The sequence below is a fragment of the Zingiber officinale genome, chromosome 4B (assembly GCF_018446385.1).
Source record: "Zingiber officinale cultivar Zhangliang chromosome 4B, Zo_v1.1, whole genome shotgun sequence".
In the NCBI taxonomy this organism is placed as follows: Eukaryota; Viridiplantae; Streptophyta; class Magnoliopsida; order Zingiberales; family Zingiberaceae; genus Zingiber; species Zingiber officinale.
Window position 1 is genome coordinate 124,835,372 of NC_055993.1, and position 22,977 is coordinate 124,858,348.

At 34.9% G+C, this 22,977-nt stretch overlaps 1 protein-coding gene across 3 annotated transcripts; it reads right to left on the reverse strand.

The window, feature by feature from the left end:
• Positions 1–16,959: 16,959 nt before the first annotated feature.
• On the reverse strand, positions 16,960–19,642 carry LOC121976455 (probable metal-nicotianamine transporter YSL14). 3 transcript variants are annotated; one of them, XM_042528621.1, is made up of 6 exons: positions 19,267–19,642; positions 18,959–19,122; positions 18,743–18,840; positions 18,523–18,657; positions 18,255–18,444; positions 16,960–18,178 (listed from the first exon to the last, which is right to left on the reverse strand). In XM_042528621.1, the coding sequence occupies exons 1-6, from the start codon at positions 19,622–19,624 to the stop codon at positions 17,066–17,068; spliced, it is 2,058 nt and encodes a 685-aa protein (XP_042384555.1). In that variant the 5' UTR covers positions 19,625–19,642; the 3' UTR covers positions 16,960–17,065. The 3 variants fall into 3 exon arrangements, with proteins under 3 accessions (XP_042384555.1, XP_042384557.1, XP_042384556.1); XM_042528623.1 differs by having other exon boundaries at positions 18,884–19,122; XM_042528622.1 differs by having other exon boundaries at positions 19,232–19,374.
• Positions 19,643–22,977: the final 3,335 nt, after the last annotated feature.

Below are 22,977 nucleotides of genomic sequence, written 5' to 3' on the forward strand. Positions count from 1 at the left end.
CACGATCACGCTCAGCATCATCGACAGCCCCAAGCTCACCAACAAGGGGCACAAGGCCAGCCTTGACTTTTAGGGGCCCTTGGTGAAAAAAAAAAGGAGTCCCTATAAGAAAAAAAATATTTACTAACATACAATTTGAATAGAGTTTAATAGAAAATTTTAAAAATCAATATATTTCATTTAAAATATGATAAACTCTATACAAAATATATTTCTCAAGATTCTCCAAAAAGTGAAACACCATACAAAATATATTTTCCAATCTTCTCTGATCTTGTCCGGAATCTAAGTCGGACGAAGGTCGAATGAGCTGTTACTAGTGTTGACGGAGAGACGACTAGGACACCCTTATCGTACGTGCCCCAGATAATGGACCCTCACGTGGTGCTGATGAACGGTGGTCACTGAGCCGACGATACTTCGGTACTTGAAGCTCTGCGCACACTCAGACAAGCATACGGAACGTTAAAGACCGACACCAGGGGAAAAGTCCCTAGCGCAGGCCCTCTGACGCTCAAATAAGATACTTTCCCCCCTAAAGAACAATGTACGAAGGAAAAGAAACTGTAGAAGACAATTGCGAATGTGCGAGAGAGCGTACCTGCTCAAGGGAGAGAGTCTCCCTTTTTATATGACCGTGTGTACCTCTGGAGCTTGACCGATGTCAGAGAATGTTGGGTACCAGGACTTGTCTGGTGATGGAGGACATGCGGCATCCTCCCATGGACTGGGAGAAGGTTCCATTCACAGATGACCACAGACCATTGGAATATTCCCTGAGATACAACAGTTATTCTCTGACAGGCGATTACGATTCCCTGACCTTGTTGTCGCCTAGCGTCTTCTGTCCCAGCCGGGTTAGATTAGGGGCAGTTCAGGATGATCTTTCGGGTATAACACTTGGATCGAGTCTTGATGAGAAAGACAAGCTGTGGTGAAAGCCCCATTTTCCCGTTTGGATTGCTAAAGAGCCGACCGGGAGTTGGCCCATTGAGAGCATCGGGCCTAGATATGTAGACCGAGCTGAGAAAACTCGGTCAGTCGGATCAGATCAGGCATTACCCCCAGTCGCATATTATGTCTCAGATCTGGGATCCTTATCTGTAAGCACCCGACCGGGAATTATTCGGCATGATGACGTCAGGCGATCCCACTTCTTTTTTCCCTTACTACTGATTGTCACGTCCTCCTGACTTCTAACTGTCACACCTCCTTGATTTCTGACTGTCACATCCCCTTGATTTCTGACTGTCACATCCCCTTGACTTCTGACTGTCACGTCCCTTTAACTCCTGACTATCTGACCTTATCGGACTCTACCATCATGCAGCATATCATTATCCAAAAAGTGTAACATCTACCAATACAAAAAAAAATCTAATAATCATTGAAAAAATCTAAATCTTTTAGCATTTTGAGAATGCTATAGTAACTAGTATAGTTTTAACACTCTTTTTCTTTTCTTTTTTTTTCTAACTCCCATATTAATATTTTTTTAGAAACATGTTTGTACTATAAATTTCAAGTGTAAAAATAAAATAGACAAAACCAACAACAAGCTAGCAACGAAATTGTAAAAATAATAGTGAAATAGCAATAAAACCTTGTTTGTACTTAATGCAATCAATATAATCTATTATATGATGATTAAAATTGGGATGATTTATTTAAACTCTTTCAAATTTGTAAGAAAATTTATAAAATATTGGACTCCAATACAATATTAAAAATCAATGTTGAATATTGATAACAAGAAAAAATATAGACAAGTAGGTAACTTATGTCGCAAGTTTTTATATTGATGAAATTAAAATTTCAATTGGATAATAGGTTTTTCTGATTAAATTAGAAGAGATTCAAAGAAAAGAAGAAGGGAGGAAATTGACATTCAGAATTCAGATTTAAGTATTCAAAGTCTTTTAACTTCTTCAAACGAATTAATGAAAAAGAGTTATATACAAAATAAAGTCTTGGAAAGGAAAAATGACGATTTACATTCCTTTTTTCTTTTTTTTTTCTTGTTTAGATTTTTTTTAATTTTAATTGTAAATATATATTTTGGGGTCTTTATTAAAACAATCAATAAAATATTTTTTTTTAGTTTTTATTCAATAACCTAATTATATATAATATATATTATATATGTATGATAAATTTAGATGTCCTCAAAAATCTAAGCCCTAGACCATCGCCTCCTCCAATTCTATGTCTCAGGGCCGATCTTGATGGTGCACACCGTCACCTACTCCCGCCATGGAGGCACCCGCATCTCATAAAAAACCCGCTCCACCGAAGGCACTTCCGCTTCCTTCTTCACCTCCTTGTCTCTCCATCTCCTTTTAATAACTAAGGACAGCAATATTAGTTCCATGGAAATTCACAAGGAAAAAAAGAATACTATTCTTGCAAACTAAAATATAGTTAATGCTTTTAGAGAAGTGATTCCATTGACTTAACTACATCAAATTCACTTCATTAATTACGAAAAAAAAATCTACAGAGTTCAATCAATCTAAAAGCGACGTATAACCGTTGGTATACAACTTGATCTGATAATATATATTTAATCAAATCACCAAATTTTGTCATTTTAATTAATATTCAACCATGAAATATTGTCTCTTTCTTTTCTTGTCTATTGACAAAGAAAATCATTCTCAAGTATCTATCCATGCTCCAAAATAAACGATGAAAAATAATTTACCTGTCCTGACTGGTTCATATTAGTCATTAATAAATTGACAACAACAACTTTGGCACCATTCACTTATTTTCCAAGTTTTGATATGGATTTTGATCCTTTTCAATCCTCTCAGAAAAATAATTAAAGATACCTGAGGATTCATTTTCATTCACAATTTATGATAAGGAAAAATAAAGAAATTGGTGCAATGTTATTTTTTAAGTTCTAATTAAATATACTCTTTTCCATCATTTAAAAATAATCTCGCACTAGCCATGAGAACATAAGCTGACATTGTGCTTTGGCCTAACATTGTGCTTGATTAATCTGTTAAAGTCTAGTTCAAGTATGCCATATCTCACTTATGCTTTATGAGTAACCTAGAGTTCGCAACCGGTCATGACCTTAGCTTTTTAGGGCTGAAGGATTGTAATTTGCCAATAGATTCATACCTTATGGTTGTTGAAGTTGTTTCAACTTGTCATGAACCCACTTTTATGCCAATATAATCCTTCTTTTAAAGTCTAGCTTGAAATGGCATAGATGTGTATGAATCTTTTATATATATGCATTTCATTGTTAACGATTGGATGCACATGATCAAGATACCGAAGGCGTCTTGGTTGAGATACTGATACTTTAATTATCTTTTATGTTAATCTTAAAAAGGGTACTTATGTTGGACCCCGTGATAGTTTTGATGTGATCAACCAAGTTGGTTAGGTCCTACGTTTTGTCTATCCCCTGTGTCTCAGTGTGCAGGAACTTAGGAGCACAGGAAGTCGAGCGGAAGACGCAGCTGTTGGATCGTGAAACGTCGATAGAGGGGGGGTTGAATATCGATTCGAAAAACCACGTTGAAAAGAGTTAAGCGCAGCGGAATAATAAAAAACAATAGACAAATGAACACGGTGCTTTTTACTTCGTTCGGAGCCTGTGACGACTCATACTCGAAGGCCCGTACTCCGTGAGTACTTTCGTTGGGCAATTTACTAGCAATTCGAAATGATAAGTACAAAGGCAGTACAAGAAATGCTAATAAACAGTAAGACAAAGCTATACCGACAAAAGGAAATCTACAAGGACAAGAGCGCGTTGTCGGAGCTTTGTTAGCGTCGTTGGAGCGCAGAGCAGCAGAGCAAGCAATCTAAGAGTTCTGACTTGATTATGAAGCTCCACCCCTGGGGCTTCTTTTATATGCTGCTCCGGGCGCCTGGATCCCTTCCGGGCGCCCTGATGCGACGTGGCAAGTCTAATCAGCGAACTCCACGTGGCGACGACTCGGCTTGGATAAAATTCGCCTCCGGGCGCCTGGACCCCTCTTCTCCAGAAAGTCCTTCTCCTGCAAGAAAAGGTAAGTCCGAGGCAAATATACCCTGTAACACAGATTGTTAGCACAGTTTTATAGATAAGCAAATTGAGTATGAATTAGCAAAACAGAGTATGACTTAGATTCCGTCTTTCCGAGACCGGAATCTAGTCACGATCTCGACTTAGATATCCGAAATGGATCTAAGCCGGATCGACGCCTAATGTTCCCTTTCAGGGAACGCGTCCTCGCAGTCACTCCCCTCCAGTGACTTACCTCACTTACCTGCCAGACGTCCGGTCAGCCCTTCGACCCGTCTGGACTTCTCGCCAGCTATCCGGTCAGCCTGTCGACCTAGCTGGACTTCTCACCAAGCGTCCGGTCAGCCCGTCGACCCGCTTGGACTTCTCGCCAGCTATCCGGTCGGCCCATCGACCTAGCTGGACTTCTCGCCAAGCGTCCGGTCAGTCCATCGACCCGCTTGGACTTCGTGTCAGACATCCGGTCAGCCCGTCGACCTGCCTGGACTTCGTCTGCACACTCGATCAAAGTGTTAGATCACGACAAACCTAACTTAACCAGTTTTGTCATTCATCAAAACCTGAGTTAGACCGTTAGTGCTAACCGCAACAACAATCTCCCCCTTTTTGATAGAATGACAACCTGATTAAGTTAGTAAAAATATGCGAGTAAAAAAGTTAAACATTTTGTTCTAGCATGAGGTTTAAGTTAGTTTTTAATTTTATTTAGTTTTTCTAACTTAACCACCTATCTCTCCCCCTTTGGCATTCATCAAACAAGGATATATTTTAAACTACAGAAAAAAAATATGTAGAAAACGATGTCAAGTTAACTTGGGGGAGTTTGAACATTCGAAGATTTGTTTAGAATGTTAAATTAATTTTTAAGACTAAGTTTTTAAGGTAGCCAAAATAGTCTTTTGGAAAATAGCTAAGTTTTGAAAGAGTGGCTAAGCATTTAAAGACTTGCAAAAGTTAATTTTCAAAAATGACTTTACAAATTCATAGAGGATTTTCAAATCATAAATTTGAAAAGCTAATTTTCTAATATAAGTATAAGTTACAAATTTTAGGATCAAGGTGAATTTTCAAAATATGTTTCAATTTTGAAGTGTTTTTCAAACATAAGTTTTGACAGTCAAAGTTTTAAGACTAAGATTTCAAAACTAGATTTATCAAGTTTTCAAACATAAGTGTTAATTTTGAAATACTTTTCAAACCTGAGATTTCAAAGCTGAGTTTTAAAAGATATTTACTTTTTAAAACTAAACTAAGTTTGAAATAGATTCAAAATCTTAGTTTATAAAATCTAATTGAAGAATATAGTTTTATAAAAGCTAGTTTAGAAAATTTAACACATAAGTTTTCAAGATTAAGGATTTTATAGCTAAGTTTTAAAAGATAGTTACTTCAAAACTGATTAAGTTTGTAAAAACTTTAAATTTGAAAACTGAAATTTAATCTCAAAACTAAAAAAAACTTAGAAAAGATATTATGTTTAAGGTGGAGAAATAATTTTGGTGCTAATTGTTGATTTAATTCTCCCCCTAAACCTGACATCTAAAATAAAGCTTTTGAAAATATTTGCTAAGAATATTTAATATAAGATTTTCAAAGTAATTTTTTTAAATAAATTGAGGTAGAATTTTCTAAAGAGATTTTAAAGAAAAAAAATAGCACTTAAGGAGATTAAAAAAATAAACCTCCCCCTGAATTTGATACTCCTTTAATTTATTACCCTCCCTTAATTTATTAATCTTCCTTATTTTATTATCCCCCATAATTGTTTATTTGAGTTTGATTAATCAATAATTAATTTTAGATTCAAGCTTTTAAGCTTTAGTTTAAGGTTAAATACGATAAGATTTCATTAATTCAATAACAGTTAACCATTATCAATAAATTATTGATTAATTTTTACTTGATTTAATAATTTAATACTTATTTAAAATGATTTAACCTTTGTATTAATTAATTGAATTGGTTAATAAATGTATTAGTTATAATTTGAGTTTTTCATTTACTTCCTTTTAAGTTGGATTACCTTAGTTTGAAGTTAGCAAGAAGTTAAAGTTATTCAACACAGTTAAGTAAGGTTTAATTAGTTTTTTTTTATATATATATAAGGTCATATCTAATTTAGAGTAAATGTTTGAAGTTTTTTCTTTAATTATTTACTTTTTAATTATTTGTTAAAATTTCAGTTTTAAATTTCATTTTTAATTTAAGCCTTAAATTTTATTTTAAGTTAATTTAACTTTTAATTCTAAGTTATAATTTAAGTTTTAAAGTTATAATTAACTTAAGTGTCTTAGTTTTAGAATGACTTTTAGTCCTTTAATTTTTAAAAAGAATTTTTAAATAATTTTTAAAAGTTTTTTTTAAAAAAAAGTGATTTGTAAAAGAGTTTTTAAAATGATTTTTAAAAGAGTTTTTAAAAGTTTTAAAATAATTTTTTAAAGTCTTTAAAATGATTTTTAAAATAATTTTAAAAGTATCTCAAAAATGATTTTTAAAGTTTTTAAAATAATTTTTAAAGAATATTTTAAAATGTTTTTTAAAGAACTTTTTAAAGAATTTTTAAAATAATTTTTAAAGGATTTTTAAAATAATTATTAAAGAATTTTTAAAATAATTTTTAAAATAATTTTTTAAGAATTTTTAATATAATTTTTAAAGAATTTTTAAAATGATTTTTAAATAATTTTTAAAGAATTTTTAAAATAGTTTTTAAAGAATTTTTAAAAAAGTTTTTTAAAGAATTTTTAAAATAATTTTTAAAAAAGGTTTTAAAGAATTTTTAAAATAGTTTTTAAATAATTTTTTAAAATAGTTTTTAAAGAATTTTTAAAATAGGTTTTAAAGAATTTTTAAAAGAATTTTTAAAATAGTTTTTAAAGAATTTTTAAAATAGTTTTTAAAGAATTTTTAAAATAATTTTCAAATAATTTTTTAAATAATTTTTTAAAGAATTTTTAAAAAGTTTTTAAAGAATTTTTAAAATAGGTTTTAAAGAAATTTTTAAAATGATTTTTAAAGAATTTTTAAAATAATTTTTAAAATAATTGTTAAAGATTTTTTAAAATAGTTTTTAAAGAATTTTAAAAATAGGTTTTAAAGAAATTTTTAAAATGATTTTTAAAGAATTTTTAAAATAATTTTAAAATAATTTTTAAAATAATTTTTAAAGAATTTTTAAAATAGTTTTTAAAGAATTTTTAAAATAAGTTTTAAAAGAATTTTTAAAATAAATTTTAAAAAAAAAATAAAATAATTTTTAAAGAATTTTTAAAATGATTTTTAAAGAATTTTTAAAGAATTTTTAAAAGAATTTTTAAAGAATATTTTAAAAGAGTTTTTAAAGAATTTTTAAAATAGGTTTTAAAGAATTTTTAAAATGATTTTTTAAATAATTTTTAAAGAATTTTTTAAAATAGTTTTTAAAGAATTTTTAAAGTAGGTTTTAAAGAATTTTTAAAATGATTTTTAAAGAATTTTTAAAATAATTTTTAAAAAAATTTTAAAAGAATTTTTAAAATGATTTTTAAAAGAATTTTTAAAGAATTTTTAAAATAATTTATTAAGTTAAAATAACTTTATAAGTTAAAATTATTTTAAATTATTTTTAAAGAATTTTTTAAAAGAGTTTTTAAAGAATTTTTAAAATAGGTTTTAAAGAATTTTTAAAATGATTTTTTAAAGAATTTTTAAAGAATTTTTTAAAATAGTTTTTAAAGAATTTTTAAAATAGGTTTTAAAGAATTTTTAAAATGATGTTTAAAGAATTTTTAAAATAATTTTTAAAGAATTTTTAAAATGATTTTTAAAATAATTTTTAAAAAATTTTAAAATAATTTTTAAAGAATTTTTAAAATAATTTTTAAAGAATTTTTAAAATAATTTTTAAAATAATTAATTAAGTTAAAATAATTTTTTAAGTTAAAAAATTTAAGTTTAATTTTTAAAAATAATTTTTAAGACTAATTTTTAAAATAATTTTTTTTTGGTTTAAAGAAAATTAAATTTAATTTTAATTTTAATTTAAGTTCTTAGTCATCTCACCCAATCTATATTTTCAATCAGGGAATCCTATAATTTTGTGAGATGAATTAGGTTCAATTTTAAGGTTTGTTTTTAACTTGTGTTAGATCCAGGTTTTGTTTTGGGTTCAACAAATAGGTGTTCTCTGGATAAACTTCTGGGCTATGGTGAGTCACCTGGACATCATTAGAGTAACCATGCCTTCGAAGTTTTCCAAATAATCCTATCCACTGAACTTAATACAAAACCTTGGTCTAACTAGTTAGGATCCGTAAGGAGTAACTTCGGCTAGTTCCACTTAGGCAAATGCACCAGGTCGAAGCCATATCTTCCTAGACATGCATAGACTAAGCTTCCCTAACGTACTATCATCCAAAACTTCACCAGTACCGTGGGTCAAGTTAAACTGGGTCCCTTTTTAACTAATCCTAATTACCCTGCCGGGTTAGTTTATTTGGGTTACCCTGTCGGGTAAGTTAGTTTTGGAGGTGCCAGCTATTCTGGAGCCTCCCCCTGAATTATTGACTTTTAATTTAAATTTTCGTTTTAGGTTTATGTCTATTTCTTTTATAGTTATAATTAACTTGGTGATAATTTATATTTTGTTGAGTTTTAAAATGTTTAAATTTTGAATTTTTTTATTTAGGTTTGTATTTTGGTTTTTGATTTGGTTTATTCGAGTTTATATAATATATTTTTTCTTTGGGTATATAATATTAATTAAGTCCTACTTGCGTGGTCAAACACGCTTTCGGAACTCAAGCTTGATTAGTTGATTTGTATTGAGTTATTAATGATTTAAAAGTTTTATTTGAGTTCGACTTGTATCCGAGTCCGGTTTTATTATAACACGCCTTTTGATTATTCAGGATTAAGTCTAGATTTTTTAATCTTGTAGTGAATTTTTCTAGCATTTCTTTTAACTTATTAATTTCTGATTTTAATGATGAATTCTCTTCAAGTGTTAGATCTTGAGTTGGATTTGAATTTTTGATTTGTTCCTTGAGGTCTTGATTTTCCTCAAGGAGTGATTTGTTTTCATTTTCTATTTTAACTAATTTACTATTTAAGCAGGAAATAATTTTAAAAAAAATTGTTTAAATTGAAATATACCTCATCCGGGCCTTCGGAAACGAGTACGGACTCGTGGCTCGATCCGGGTTCGGACCCGTCTTCCGATTCGTCTTCCGTTTCAGCTTCGCGGGCCATCAGCGCTTGGTGGCTCTGGTGTTTCTGCTCTTCTACCTCCGATTCGTCCGAGGAGTCGTCCCACGTTGCTTTGAGGGCCTTCTTTTTGGTCGGCTTCGGTTTGTCGAACTTCAGTCTTGGGCATTCGTTCTTGTAGTGCCCCTTTTTATTGCATCCGAAGCAAGTCACGTTCTTTTGTTCCGCGGGAGAACTGATCTTTTGAAGGTCCTTCTTGTTGAAGCTCCTTTTTCTCCTGGTGAACATTTTTCTTACCAAGTTCACCAGGTATTCTTCGTCTTCGGAATCTTGATCGGAATCTTCTTCAGATTCAGACTTGCTCTTCTTTTCTTTGGAGGAACCTACAAATAAAGCAACACCTTTCTCAGCTCCAGCATTAGTTTGTTCATGCAGTTCTAACTCACAAAAAAGCTCATCTAACTTTAATTTAGATAAATTTTTAGAAATTTTGTAGGCATCTACGATCGATGCCCACAAACTAGTACGTGGAAAAGCATTTAGTGCGTACCTTATTAAATCTCTGTTTTCCATCTGGTGACCTATCGCGTGGAGTCCGTTGAGGATGTCCTTGATCCTCGCGTGCAGTTGACTTGCCGTTTCCCCTTCCTGTATTTTTATATTAAATATTTTATTTAAAAGTAAGTCTCTTTTTGTTACCTTTGCGTCGCTCGTTCCTTCGTGCAGCTCGATCAATTTGTCCCATAATTCTTTAGCGTTCTGATGCGGTCCGACCCGGTTCAACTCTTCTCGTGTTAGACCGCAATGTAGCGTGTTGATTGCTTTGTTTTCCGTCGACGCCTTTTTCCTCATGTCCGGAGTCCACTGTTCCGTGTCTAGTGGATTTCCGGAGTTGTCGGCTGGAGCTCGGTAGGCCTTTATGATGCTGAACCATTGATCGTAATCCGTCTTTAGGTACACCTCCATTCTTTTTTTCCAGTACGAGAAGTCATCCCCGTTGAATAGGAGAGAACGTACTGCGCTGAAGCCTTCTAGTTGAGACATCCTGCACACAAGTAAACAACGAAAAAAAATATCCCAAGACTTGGTCTTGGATTAGCAGTGCGGGAAAAAATAATAGAAGTATCTAAATTGGTGTTGCACCAATTTTGATTTAATTGCAACAAAAAAATTTCCAAAACAGGTAATAATACCAGATTGGAATTTTAGCGTAAAACTGAAAACCGAAAAAAAATAAAGGTTAATTTTTCACCCCCTGTCTGATTGGTGGTTGCACCAAATCAGAGCGGTACCTGCTCTGATACCACTTGTTGGATCGTGAAACGTCGATAGAGGGGGGTGAATATCGATTCGAAAAACCACGTTGAAAAGAGTTAAGCACAGCGGAATAATAAAAAACAATAGACAAATGAACACGGTGTTTTTTACTTCGTTCGGAGCCTGTGACGACTCCTACTCGAAGGCCCGTACTCCGTGAGTACTTTCGTTGGGCAATTTACTAGCAATTCGAAATGATAAGTACAAAGGCAGTACAAGAAATGCTAATAAATAGTAAGACAAAGTTATACCGACAGAAGGAAAACTACAAGGACAAGAGCGCGTTGTCGAAGCTTCGTTAGCGTCGTTGGAGCGCAGAGCAGCAGAGCAAGCAATCTAAGAGTTTTGACTTGATTATGAAGCTCCACCCCTAGGGCTTCTTTTATATGCTGCTCCGGGCGCCTGGATCCCTTCCGGACGCCCTGGTGCGACGTGGCAAGTCTAATCAGCGAACTCCACGTGGCGATGACTCGGCTTGGATAAAATTCGCCTCCGGGCGCCCGGACCCCTCTTCTCCAGAAAGTCCTTCTCCTGCAAGAAAAGGTTATTCCGAGGCAAATATACCCTGCAACACAGATTGTTAGCACAGGTTTATAGATAAGCAAATTGAGTATGAATTAGCAAAACAGAGTATGACTTAGATTCCGTCTTTCCAAGACCGGAATCTAGCCACGATCTTGACGAAATGGATCTAAGCCGGATCAACGCCTAATGTTCCCTTCCCGGGAATGCGTCCTCGCAGTAACTCCCCTCCAGTGACTTACCTCACTTACCTGCCAGACGTCCGGTCAGCCCTTTGACCCGTCTGGACTTCTCGCCAGCTATCCGGTCAGCCCGTCGACCTAGCTGGACTTCTCGCCAAGCGTCCGGTCAGCCCGTCAACCCACTTGGACTTCTCACCAACTATCCGGTCAGCCCATCGACCTAGCTGGACTTCTCGCCAAGCGTCCGGTCAGCCCGTCGACCCGCTTGGACTTCGTGCCAGACATCCGGTCAGCCCGTCGACCTGTCTGGACTTCGTCTGCACACTCGGTCAGAGTGTTAGATCACGACAAACCTAACTTAACCAGTTTTGTCATTCATCAAAACCTGAGTTAGACCGTTAGTGCTAACTGCACCAACAGCAGCTAGCGAGAAGGACGGCACGGGAAGGGAGCTGATGGGCTCGGTGCGTCCGAAGGACGAGAGAGCTGCGGAAGAGTACTCCGGTGGAGCGAAAAGAACGTGCGCGGCATTCGAGGGATGAGAAGCCGGACGGAAGCCTGCTCGAGGAGAAGGCCGGGAATTGGGTTCGGGTGAGCCCTATTCCGGTGGGCCGCAATCACCCAAGGAGCCGAACTGGAGCAAGTCAACTGGAGTTGACTTGTCAACGGTTCGGTCGACCGAATCTATTGATCGGTCGACCGAACCCTAATCCTCAGAAGACCAACCGCTGGTGACACGTCAGAAGCCACGTCAGCAAGCCAGCCGTTGGAGGACTAATCGGTCGACCGAACCTCTTGATCGGTCAACCGAACCCAAGATTATCCAGAGACTGAGTTGAGCGTTTTCATCGGGCCAGCGCAGAGGAAGACCGTTGGCCGATCGGTCGACCGAACACAAGGATCGGTCGACCGAACACAAGGATCGGTCGACCGAACCTGAGCTCGATCAACAGAGACTGCACCTGGACGGAAAGCTTGGCAGGTACAGCAGGTTCGGTCGACCAAACCTGGGGATCGGTCGACCGATCCTTCTCGAGTCAAACCTGATCCCGAAGGATCAGGTGATTTGATAAGCTCGAGAACCCCTATATAAAGAGGGTCTCGGGTAGCTTTAAAGATCATCGAATACGAACGATTTTTATCAACTCTGTACTCTCATTCTCTAAGCAATAGTTCTGTGCTCTCTAAGTGTAAAAGGCTTCTCTGCCTTCAGCTAAGGAGTTCTTTCTAGTGTGCTCTTTCATTGCCTTGGATTAACAACCCACTTGGTTGTAACCAGGTTAACTGCTGAGTTCTTTTTCATTTCTGTTAAGTCTTACTGCTTTATTACTTTATAGCTATTGCATCTCTTTGAGTTGAAAATTCGAGGAGGGTATAATTTTTTATTGCAAACAATTCACTCTCCTCTTGCCGGCTTTTGCTGCACCAACAACTTATTGCTCATTATTGCATTTCTTACTGTTAACAACTTGATGCAAATCAAGGGGAAAAGATCTCTCGGTCAGTCGGTTCATTGATCTTCCTGACTAATCAGGTCAGTCAAAGGAGCCCCGCATGTCCCACTCAACGTTCTAGTCAATGGATGATCGTTGCTCGTGTCGACCGGCTTAGTTCATCTTGATGAATCAATCAATCGGATGATCGATGTTATCGTTGATCAGCCATCAATAGGGAAGACAAAGAGTTGAACAAGGCATTATGCAACATTAATACATCTAGAAAACAAAGAGTTAGTATAAAGACATTATACACCATTAATATACATGGAAGACAAAGAATTGGAGAAGATATTATAAATTAAAAGAAGCTCATTATCCTGAAAGGAGATATGATGTTTTTTGGCACCTAAGATATTTCTATTCATCTTCCCTAGCTAGGTCTTCACCTTAATTAGCTTCCTATCTTATTTGGCTTGAGCGTTGAAGTGGCCGGCGCTATTCTAATCCTCTTCTTCTTCCTTTGTTCATCTTCAAGTTGTCTAGGTGACAGTAATTTCTCTGCTCGATCTCTCTCTCCTTATGGTTCCAATGGCAGCAGTCAATCCATTTGTTAGTTCACCAATGTATCATCCTCCGAGGATCAGGATCACTGACGAAAACAACGAAAATAATCTCAAAGGTTCAAATTGATGAGGAGTCTTTTATCAGAGGACTTGAAGCCAAAACGTGAACTCATGCTAGCTCATTGCGTCTGTGGTATTTCAGGTATCTCTATCGACGAGTTTTCTCTTCCGAAAAGCTTCAGCTCTCAAACCTCGCTGAGCATATGGCATAAGGACTCGATGGCTTACATTTTTGCAGCAGTAATGTGATCTTCTGCACTCATATTATCAGCTTCTGAATTTTGATTAAATCATCTTAAAGACTTGTTTTGCAAGATTTAGTTTATTATTAATATCTATAGTTCACATTCTCTTCATATCGTTTTCTTCTACACCTCTATCATTTTCGTCTAAAGAAAAAATGTTTATGCATAAACTTGACTATTATGCTTAGAGCATCAATAATCAATCCTCATTATAACACCCACTAACTTATTAAAAATATTTGGTCTATTGTCGCATACTCATTATAATAATATATCTTTTTTACTCATATTCTTTTTAATATTAACTCTCATTATTTATAGGTCCCATAATCTATTCAATTATCTTAAAATTATATCATATTAAATAAATATATTTTAAAATATTTTAATTATTATTACTATTTTTAATAATAATCTTACTCTTTTCAAAATAATTTTATTATTCTTAAAAAAATATTACCATTTTAAAAAAGAAAAAAAAAAGGATGAACGTATTCATTCCTCTCCTCTCACTTATCCTTCCCCTCCCTCTCTCTCTCCTAGGTATTATAATGCTCACTGACAATGGAAAAATATGTTAAATGGATATTAACACCTCATTATGGATGCTCTTATAGAAATGTTAGAATTATTCATGAGAGAGAGAGAAACAACTTACAAACCACATATTATGATCTCAGAGTTCAAAAAGGTACGACCAAAGTAAAAAGAGCACCTCCATTTCTCTAAATCGTGTCTCACTTTGATTTTTTTATCAAAAGAATGCTCCCATTGACTTATAAAATAGCATAACAACCTTACAGTTTATTATTTTCATTATTATCCCGTATATATCCTTCATCTAAAATCTAAGTCGATCGGGCGTGATGTAGTTGGCAATGGCTATCCCGTTTCCATAATTTTAGTCATATTTATTAAAATTATTTTTCATATTATAGTAATTATGAAACAGTTACCTTAATAAAATAAATGATGACATTGTCCTCTTCCCTTTTTTTGGATGAAACTATCTAATTGACTGTAACTTTTAGGGAACAACGAAAATATTATTCATATCTTTAGTCATCCCTAATTAGGGGGTGTTCAAGGTAAGGATGACCCAGAGTCGGGAGTGTCATATACTCAAGGATGTCACTAAGTTGGGAGTTGTTGGCAGTCGAGAATCGATTCAGAAATGAATGACCTAGGGTCGAGCCGCCTCCAAAGGGGGGGCTGTAGTCAGTCACAAAGCAATTTCAGGGATGGACCGACTAGGGATTAGGGTGCCACCGCAATCGAGGTGGGACAGTTTGACTCTCCTTGGCTTTGATTTTAACCACCACATTAACGAGATTATTGGCATGTCCGGCTACGTGACCACCCTTTGAGTATCAACTCCAATAAGAACTGCTGATCATTCCGACTCCCACGTACATAGCCGAAAAGTCCAAGTTAAATCTGAAAAATTAGTTCATCAAATATAAAAAATCAAATTGTTTAAGAATTATGAAACCAAATTTAGGCTACACCCGTTACTTGTTCTCATAAACTTTAAGTACAAATGTAAATCACCAGATTTATAAAACCGGCCATTGGCCGGAGTCCCCACAAGAAGCTGAAGAGAAATAATTTTCCTAGTGTCTTCACTTGCTTCCTGAAGGTTCAATGGACAAGATCATTACATTCTCACTACTGGAAAGGTGAAAGAGAGAAGGTTTGAACGTTCTTGAGATAGTTACTTGGCTAAGTTTTCGCCCGGAGGAGTATGAAAGTCATTGATAAGGAATGCAGTTGCAGTGCCACTCAGATTGATCAGCCTGTAGTCGATGATCAGTATCTACATTTTAGTTTTTGACAGGCGACTGTGTTCAGCATGTCATCTTCTTCTTCTCTGTGACCACTGAGGAGCTAGGGTTCCGGCGACATGAGCAGGGATCCTCTGGTCCGCATTTAGCGGACCAGGGCCCTGGCCCACTGTATTGATAGGTGGAATTCAATGGACCCCGCCTGAGTAGGCCACCTCCTCGAGTCGGATCTGGTAGGTTGCCGGATCGTCCCCTGTTTGATCTGCCCTAGAATGGCGGTGTTTTCGATATCTTCTTTTGTCTTCTGTTTATATTGAATCTTCCATAATCTGTTTCTTTTATGTAGTTATGATTTACGGAAATGTCGGAGGCCAAGAGACGAGTGCTTCTGCTGACGGATAACGTCTTCATTCCTGTCAATGCGGCGCCGCTTCTGCGAGCGATTCGAGTCTGGGATTGGGTTTGATCGCTCGAGACGACGTCTACGTCATAGTTGCCTCTTTCTTTCTTTCTTTCTTTGTTGGAATTGACTTCTTTCCTCGCGGCAAGGCACTTGTCCGGAACTTCTATTCAGTGATCCATATGGTTTACAATTGAAGCAGCTGCAGACGCATTAGTCGCCGGAGTTATCTTTTGGCATCTAAAAAGTGATCTTGCCACTACTTGTGCAATTATAATTAATTAGGGTAAATGGTTGGTTACAGGGGGAAAGTTGCCCATTGAGTCTGGATCACTGGATGTAACTGTGTCAGTCTCCAAGTCACTTGAATTTGTTGATGAGGAATGGGTTGAGGAGATCTCTAGAGTGCTTAAAACTTGATGGAACTGTTTGATTTCAGACTTCTTATGTAAGAAGTCATAGATCAGGTGGTTGATTATTTTTCCATTAGATTAAGCGATTGAGATAGTTTTTCTTATGCTGGTAATGTGTCTAACTTGGGTGTCAAATCTTTGGTTTCAGCCACCCAAGAAGAGAGAAGTGAAAGTTACTCAATTGCAGCAGCCTTTGATCACAAAACATCTCATGCAGGAAATGTTAAGAGTAATAGAGTTGTTAATACATGTTCTCTTCTGAAAAGCTTCAGCTCTCTAACCTCGCCGAGTGTATGGCATAAGGATTCAATGGCTGTTATCAGGCTAACCATTCAAAAGGTAAAAGAGGCTTGAACATCATGATTTCGTGACATTACATTTCAACATAGCTGCAGCAGTATTTTTTGCACTCATATCAGCATATCACAGCTTCTGAATCCTGATTAAATCATCTTAAAAGTCTGGGTTTTTTCTAGATTTTGTTTATTATTTAGATCTATTGTTCACATTTTTATTTCAGATGAAATTTATAAATTTTTTCATATAGTTTTCTTTTGCACCTCTATCATTTTCATCTCAAGAAATGATGTTTATGCATAAACTCAACTATAAGACTTTACGAGAGTTGGAAAAGGAAGTATCAAAAAAGAAACCTTGCAATATACATAGATAGTAAACTTCTAGTTGAAAGTAGAAAACTACCATTGCAACACTACATAAAACATGGAACAATATTCAGGTAGGTGATTTAGCTTTCCCTCCCTAAAGATAACTTCCATTAGAAAAGATAAACATATATTACATATAAGTATCTGAATACATAATAACTGGTGCCATAATATATTTAGAGATCATATCTGACAGATAAAGGTGGTTGCAACAATTCATTCTGTCCACCTTGATTCCTTGTTTCCAATTTATAACTATGATGCTGAATTAATAAAAGCATCTACCCTGTCATTCATTTTTCTCGAGAGAAACTTCATGCATATCGGTGGCTTGACTTGGGCCAATGCAAGCACTGCTTGGGGTAGACTCCATATTCCATCACCACATATCAGACCAGATGCTACTGCAGGACCAAATGCTGCTGCTTTTGCCCTGTCCATCTTTTGCCACACAAATAGTATCACAGTTCCTATAAACATGTCAATGGCAAAGGCTGCTCCAATGTAAAAAGGTATAGCCATTGCCATTGGAATTGGTATACATTGGCCCACCTTCTTAGGAGACAAGTCCCTTGCCAAGTTGATGAGAATAGCCAGTGCGAAAAATACGTAGCACAGTGTGAGGCAGTGCTTTGGTAGTGAGGAGAAACCATCGACACCTAGAATTGCCATGTTTCGGTAAATGATGGCATAAGGTGCTGGGTATTGACTGCCTGGAACGCCGATATCATCGAAGGCCTTATAGAAAAGCCAGAAAACACATGGAGCGACCACACAACCCATGGAAGTACCAATGACTTGGCTCACAAACATAGATCTCGGAGAAGAAAGTGTCAAGTACCCAGTTTTGAAGTCTTGCATTAGATCAGAAGCAGTGGCTACAATGCTCATCATGACACCACAGGAGGCAAGGCCCGCAAGCACGCCACCATGGTGGGCACCTGCCCAAGCCCCAAAGACAAAAATGGCAAGCTTTCCGTAGGTCGACGCCATGTTCCAATCTGTAAGGCCACACCCATAGGCATTGCAGAAAGCTAGTACTGGAGCCACGGCATAGGCAACCAAGATGAAGTACCACTTGAGTGGAGGAAAGATGTGAGGGAGTGTGATGATCGAAACTAGGGAAACTATACTATATCCCCCAATTGCTACCCACTTTGGGATTTGATCTTTGAGGAATACCTCAATTCTCCTATCATCGTCATATGAAACGATTGGTGGTTTAGCCATTTGAACTTCATCTGAGACCGGAAGAGTGCTTAGACGGATTTTTTGCGAATCAGAAACGAAAGCTTGCACTGTTTTAGTTAGGACCTTGAGGAAATTGTAAAGGCCATCACCAAGAATTATGGAGACAGCTATAAAGACCTGAATGATGTTGAACACAAGATAAAACTAGGGAATGCTAGGTTTTAGTAGAAACAATAGTGGCGACAAGGATTACCCTGTATCCCTGCAAGCCATGTAGACTGTTTGGTGGAAGATCTGCTGAATACCAGTTGCCCTTTTGATTATTAATAAGAGGCCACATGATTCCCCATGAAAGGATGGCTCCTATGAGAAGTGATGCATTCACAATATGTGGGCAGATCATTCCGACTCCCACATACATAGCCGAAAAGTCGAAGTTAAATCTGAAAACTTAGTTCATCAAATATAAAAACTCAAATTGTTTAAGAATTATGAAACCAAATCTAGGCTACACTTGTTACTTGTTCTCATAAGCCTTAAGTCCCAATGTAGGGAAAGCTTCAAATCCACAGTCATCGCCAGATTTATAAAACCATTGGAAGAATCCCCACAAGAAGCTGAAGCTAAAGAATTTTCCTAGTGTCCTCACTTGCTTCCTGAAGGTTTAATGGACAAGATCATTAGATTCTCATAACTGCAAAGGTGAGAGAGAAAAGACTCTGATGTTCTTGAGATAGTTACTTGGCCAAGTTTTCACCCTGAGGAGTATGGAAGCCATTGATAAGGTATGCAGTCGCAGTGCCACTCGGATAGATCAGCTTGTAGTCGATGATCATTATCTATAGAAAACAAGAATAAGTATTCCTACCTAACAATGAAAACATTACCAAAACTTGAAGAGTTTGCAGATGGGCGATTGCCAGTACAATCAGTAGGTCGTTGTTGGATTCTACTTACCTTTCTGAGGGGAACGAGAGAAAACAATCCTACAAAACTGACAACAAACATAAACGCGATCATCCATCCTAATTTTGGGTCCTTGATATTCTGTGAATCATTTGCTTCTGTTGCTTGGACTGCGATTTTCGAACTCATTCCGAAAAGGTAAGTGCCATAACCCCCTGTTCATAAAGTGTTAAATTACTATCATACTGAAGACATATCTGTGTTCGAATTTGAAACTAAAAAAAGGAAAATAGTTATATTTTGCTGGGAAAAGAGAATCTGTACAAGGATTATTTTAGCTTGTTTGAAAGGTAGCGCACCGCTGAAGGCGAGGCCGTAGGCAGCGACGACGCAGGTCTGGATGACGGTGTTCTCTTGGCGGGTGAAGGGGACACGGAGGACACCGGCTCGCTCCAACGCCTTGGTCCACACCTTGACGAAGAAGAATCCGAGGAGGCCGGAGGCGACGTTGAGCGAAGGGATGATCCCCGTCGTCAGGTTCAGCTTCATCACAATCACGCTCAGCATCACCGACAGCCCCAAGCTCACCACCAGGGCACGGACCGTCACCTGCTCCCGCCATGCCGGCACCCTCACCCCATCGAAAACCCGCTCCACGGACGGCGCCGGAGCGCCTTCCTCCTCTTCCTTCTTCACCTCCATGTCAGTCTTCTCCATCTCCGTTCAACGGCTTGTACCGGCAATAGAGCAGCAGGGCAGCGCGCCGTTATTTATAGAGCAATTTCATCAAATTAATTGATTGTTTTTTTATTCTTTAATATAATATTTGTAATAATTTACAATAATATAGAGAAACTGAGAGAGGAGATATCTCAATAGAATTTTAATTAGATATAGCTTAAAGGAGTGATTTCATTGACTTAACTGCGTCGAATTCACTAGTCAATCTAAAAGCTACAGATATTCTGTTCTTGCATGGGTGGAACATAGTTGGAACGAATACGACTTGATATGACAATATCTATTTATTCAAATCACATAATTTTGCAATTTTAATTAACTCTTTTATTATTGACCAAAGAAAATTGTGCTCAAGTTCTTGATCATGACACCCTATATTTCTTCCCGATGAATCCAAAATCAATACCCCAAAATAAAAGTTGCAAATAATTTACTTGTCTATGTCTTGTTCGTGCTAGTCTAAACATTCAATAGCAAATTTCCACATAGATAAGATGACAAGCACTTTGGTATGATTCACAAATATTTTTCAAGTTTTGATGTGGATTTTGATTCTTCCATTAGTTTTTGTCCTTTTTGATCATTTTCATTTTATTGTAAGAAAACAAACAAATTGATGTCATGTTATTTTTTATATATATTTAATTAAATTGACTCCAATTTAATTTAAAAGATGACACTAGAATAGGACGGATAATACGAATTTTAATTCTATTTAGTATGTAATACGAGTCTGCAGGTGGGGCACAAAATGATATGAGATGGAATGGACAAATATATATTATATAAAAAATTATAACGAATGCAGTTTTTTAAAAAAATTGTAATTTAATTTTATTATTTAAGTAATTAAGAATACCTTAAATGATGGTGAAGTTCAAATTGAAATTAGGTTAATATTTTTTTTCACACTAATAATAATTTTTAAATTTATTAGTAATTTTCTCTAGTTATTTTTTATATAAAAATATATATATTCTTATAGTTTTCTTTAGTTTCACATCTTAAAATTAGCAACACCGCGAGCAGAGAAATTTCTATAAATATATTATGTCGACGACATTAGAAAGCATACAATTTCCAACCTTTTGATTAAGATCAAGTATAATATATATTCTTATCAGTTTAATATTTGATATAAAAAAATTAAATTCATTTTTTTGATAGATTGTGGAGCACTTTTGTTTTCTTTTTCTTTGAAATATTATGTTATGGATAATTAAGCAACTTATTATTGGATTGAGTTCAATTAAAAAAATAAAAAGGTAATTAGTATCAAGCATTCCATTGCATTAATGCAGAGATTTGGCGCATCCTTATCAAGTCCAATTTATGAGTCTGGGGCACTAATTTATACATATTCGTGTGCACGATGGCTAGTTAAAATTAATTTGAGATGAGGCATTCTAGAATAACTAGTAAAAAAATAATGTCCTAAAAATAAAATTTATGACGCACCCTTATCAAATCCAATTTATAGGTCGGGGGTACTAATTTATGTGTATTAGTCTGCGTGATGGCTAGTTAAAATTAATTTGAGATGAGGCATTCTAGAATAACCAACAAAAAAAATAATGACCTAAAAACAAAATTTATGGTGCACCCTTATCAAGTCTAATTTATGAGTCTAGTGTACTAATTTTTGCATATTCATGTATGTGATGGCTAGATAAAATTAATTTGAGATGAGACATTCTAAAATAACTAACAAAAAAAATAATGTCCTAAAAACAAAATTTATCAAAAATCAAGTATCAGGCATTCCAGTGCATTAATGCATAGACCTAGCGCACTCTTATCAAATCCAATTTATGACTCTGGGACACTAATTTATACGTACTCATGTGTGATGGATAGTTAAAATTAATTTGAGATGAGACATTCTAGAATAACTAGTAAAAAAAATAATGTCCTAAAACAAAATTTATGACGCATCCTTATCAAATCCAATTTATAGGTCTGGGGCACTAATTTACGCATATTTGTGTGTGTGATGGCTAATTAAAATTAATATGAGATAAGGCATTCTAGAATAACCAACAAAAAAAAATATATAATGTCCTAAAAACTAAATTTATAGCGCACCTTATAAAGTCCAATTGATGAGTCTAATGTACTAATTTATACGTATTCATGTATGTGATGACTAGTTAAAATTAATTTGAGATAAGGTATTCTAGAATAACCAAAAAAAAAAAATGTCCTAAAAATAAAATTTATAACACACCCTTATCAAGTCTAATTCATGAATCTAGTGCACTAATTTATGCGTATTCGTGTGTGTGTGTGATGGTTAGTTAAAATTAATTTGAGATGAGATATTCTAGAATAACTAATTAAAAAAATAATTTCCTAAAAACAAAATTCATCAAAAACTGAGGTATTTTAGAATACCTTAATTTGAGATGAGATATTCTAGAATAACTAATTAAAAAAATAATTTCCTGAAAATAAAATTCATCAAAAATTGAGGTATTTTAGAATAAAATTTATAACACACCCTTATCAAGCCTAATTCATGAATCTAGTGCACTAATTTATGTGTATTCATGTATGTGATGGTTAGTTAAAATTAATTTGAGATGAGATATTCTAGAATAACTAATTAAAAAATAATTTCCTAAAAACAAAATTCATCAAAAATTGAGGTATTTTAGAATACTTCTTATCAAGTCTAATTCATGAATCTAGTGCACTAATTTATGCGTTCGTGTGTATGTGATGGTTAGTTAAAATTAATTTGAGATGAGATGTTCTAGAATAACTAATACCTTAATTTGAGATGAGATATTCTAGAATAACTAATTAAAAAATAATTTCCTAAAAACAAAATTCATCAAAAACTGAGGTATTTTAGAATAAAATTTATAACGCACCCTTATCAAGTCTAATTCATGAATCTAGTGCACTAATTTTTGTATGTGTGATGGTTAGTTAAAATTAATTTGAGATGAGATATTCTAGAATAACTAATTAAAAAATAATTTCCTAAAAATAAAATTCATCAAAAATTGAGGTATTTTAGAATAAAATTTATAATTAGATTCAAGTCTAATTCATGAATCTAGTGCACTAATTTATGCGTTCGTGTGTATGTGATGGTTAGTTAAAATTAATTTGAGATGAGATGTTCTAGAATAACTAATACCTTAATTTGAGATGAGATATTCTAGAATAACTAATTAAAAAATAATTTCCTAAAAACAAAATTCATCAAAAACTGAGGTATTTTAGAATAAAATTTATAACGTACCCTTATCAAGTCTAATTCATGAATCTAGTGCACTAATTTATGTGTGTGTGATGGTTAGTTAATGTAAAATACCGGA

What these genes read in the sequence shown, in the direction of transcription:
- LOC121976455 (XM_042528623.1), bottom strand. Translation starts at nt 19,624, where the DNA reads ATGGAGAAGACTGACATGGAGGTGAAGAAGGAAGAGGAGGAAGGCGCT. An exon ending in CTACGGCCTCGCCTTCAGCG is followed by an intron (nt 19,123 to 19,266) that starts GTGCGCTACCTT and finishes CTTTATGAACAG; the next exon opens with GGGGTTATGGCACTTACCTT. An exon ending in CTTAAGGCTTATGAGAACAA is followed by an intron (nt 18,445 to 18,522) that starts GTAACAAGTGTA and finishes CTAAGTTTTCAG; the next exon opens with ATTTAACTTCGACTTTTCGG.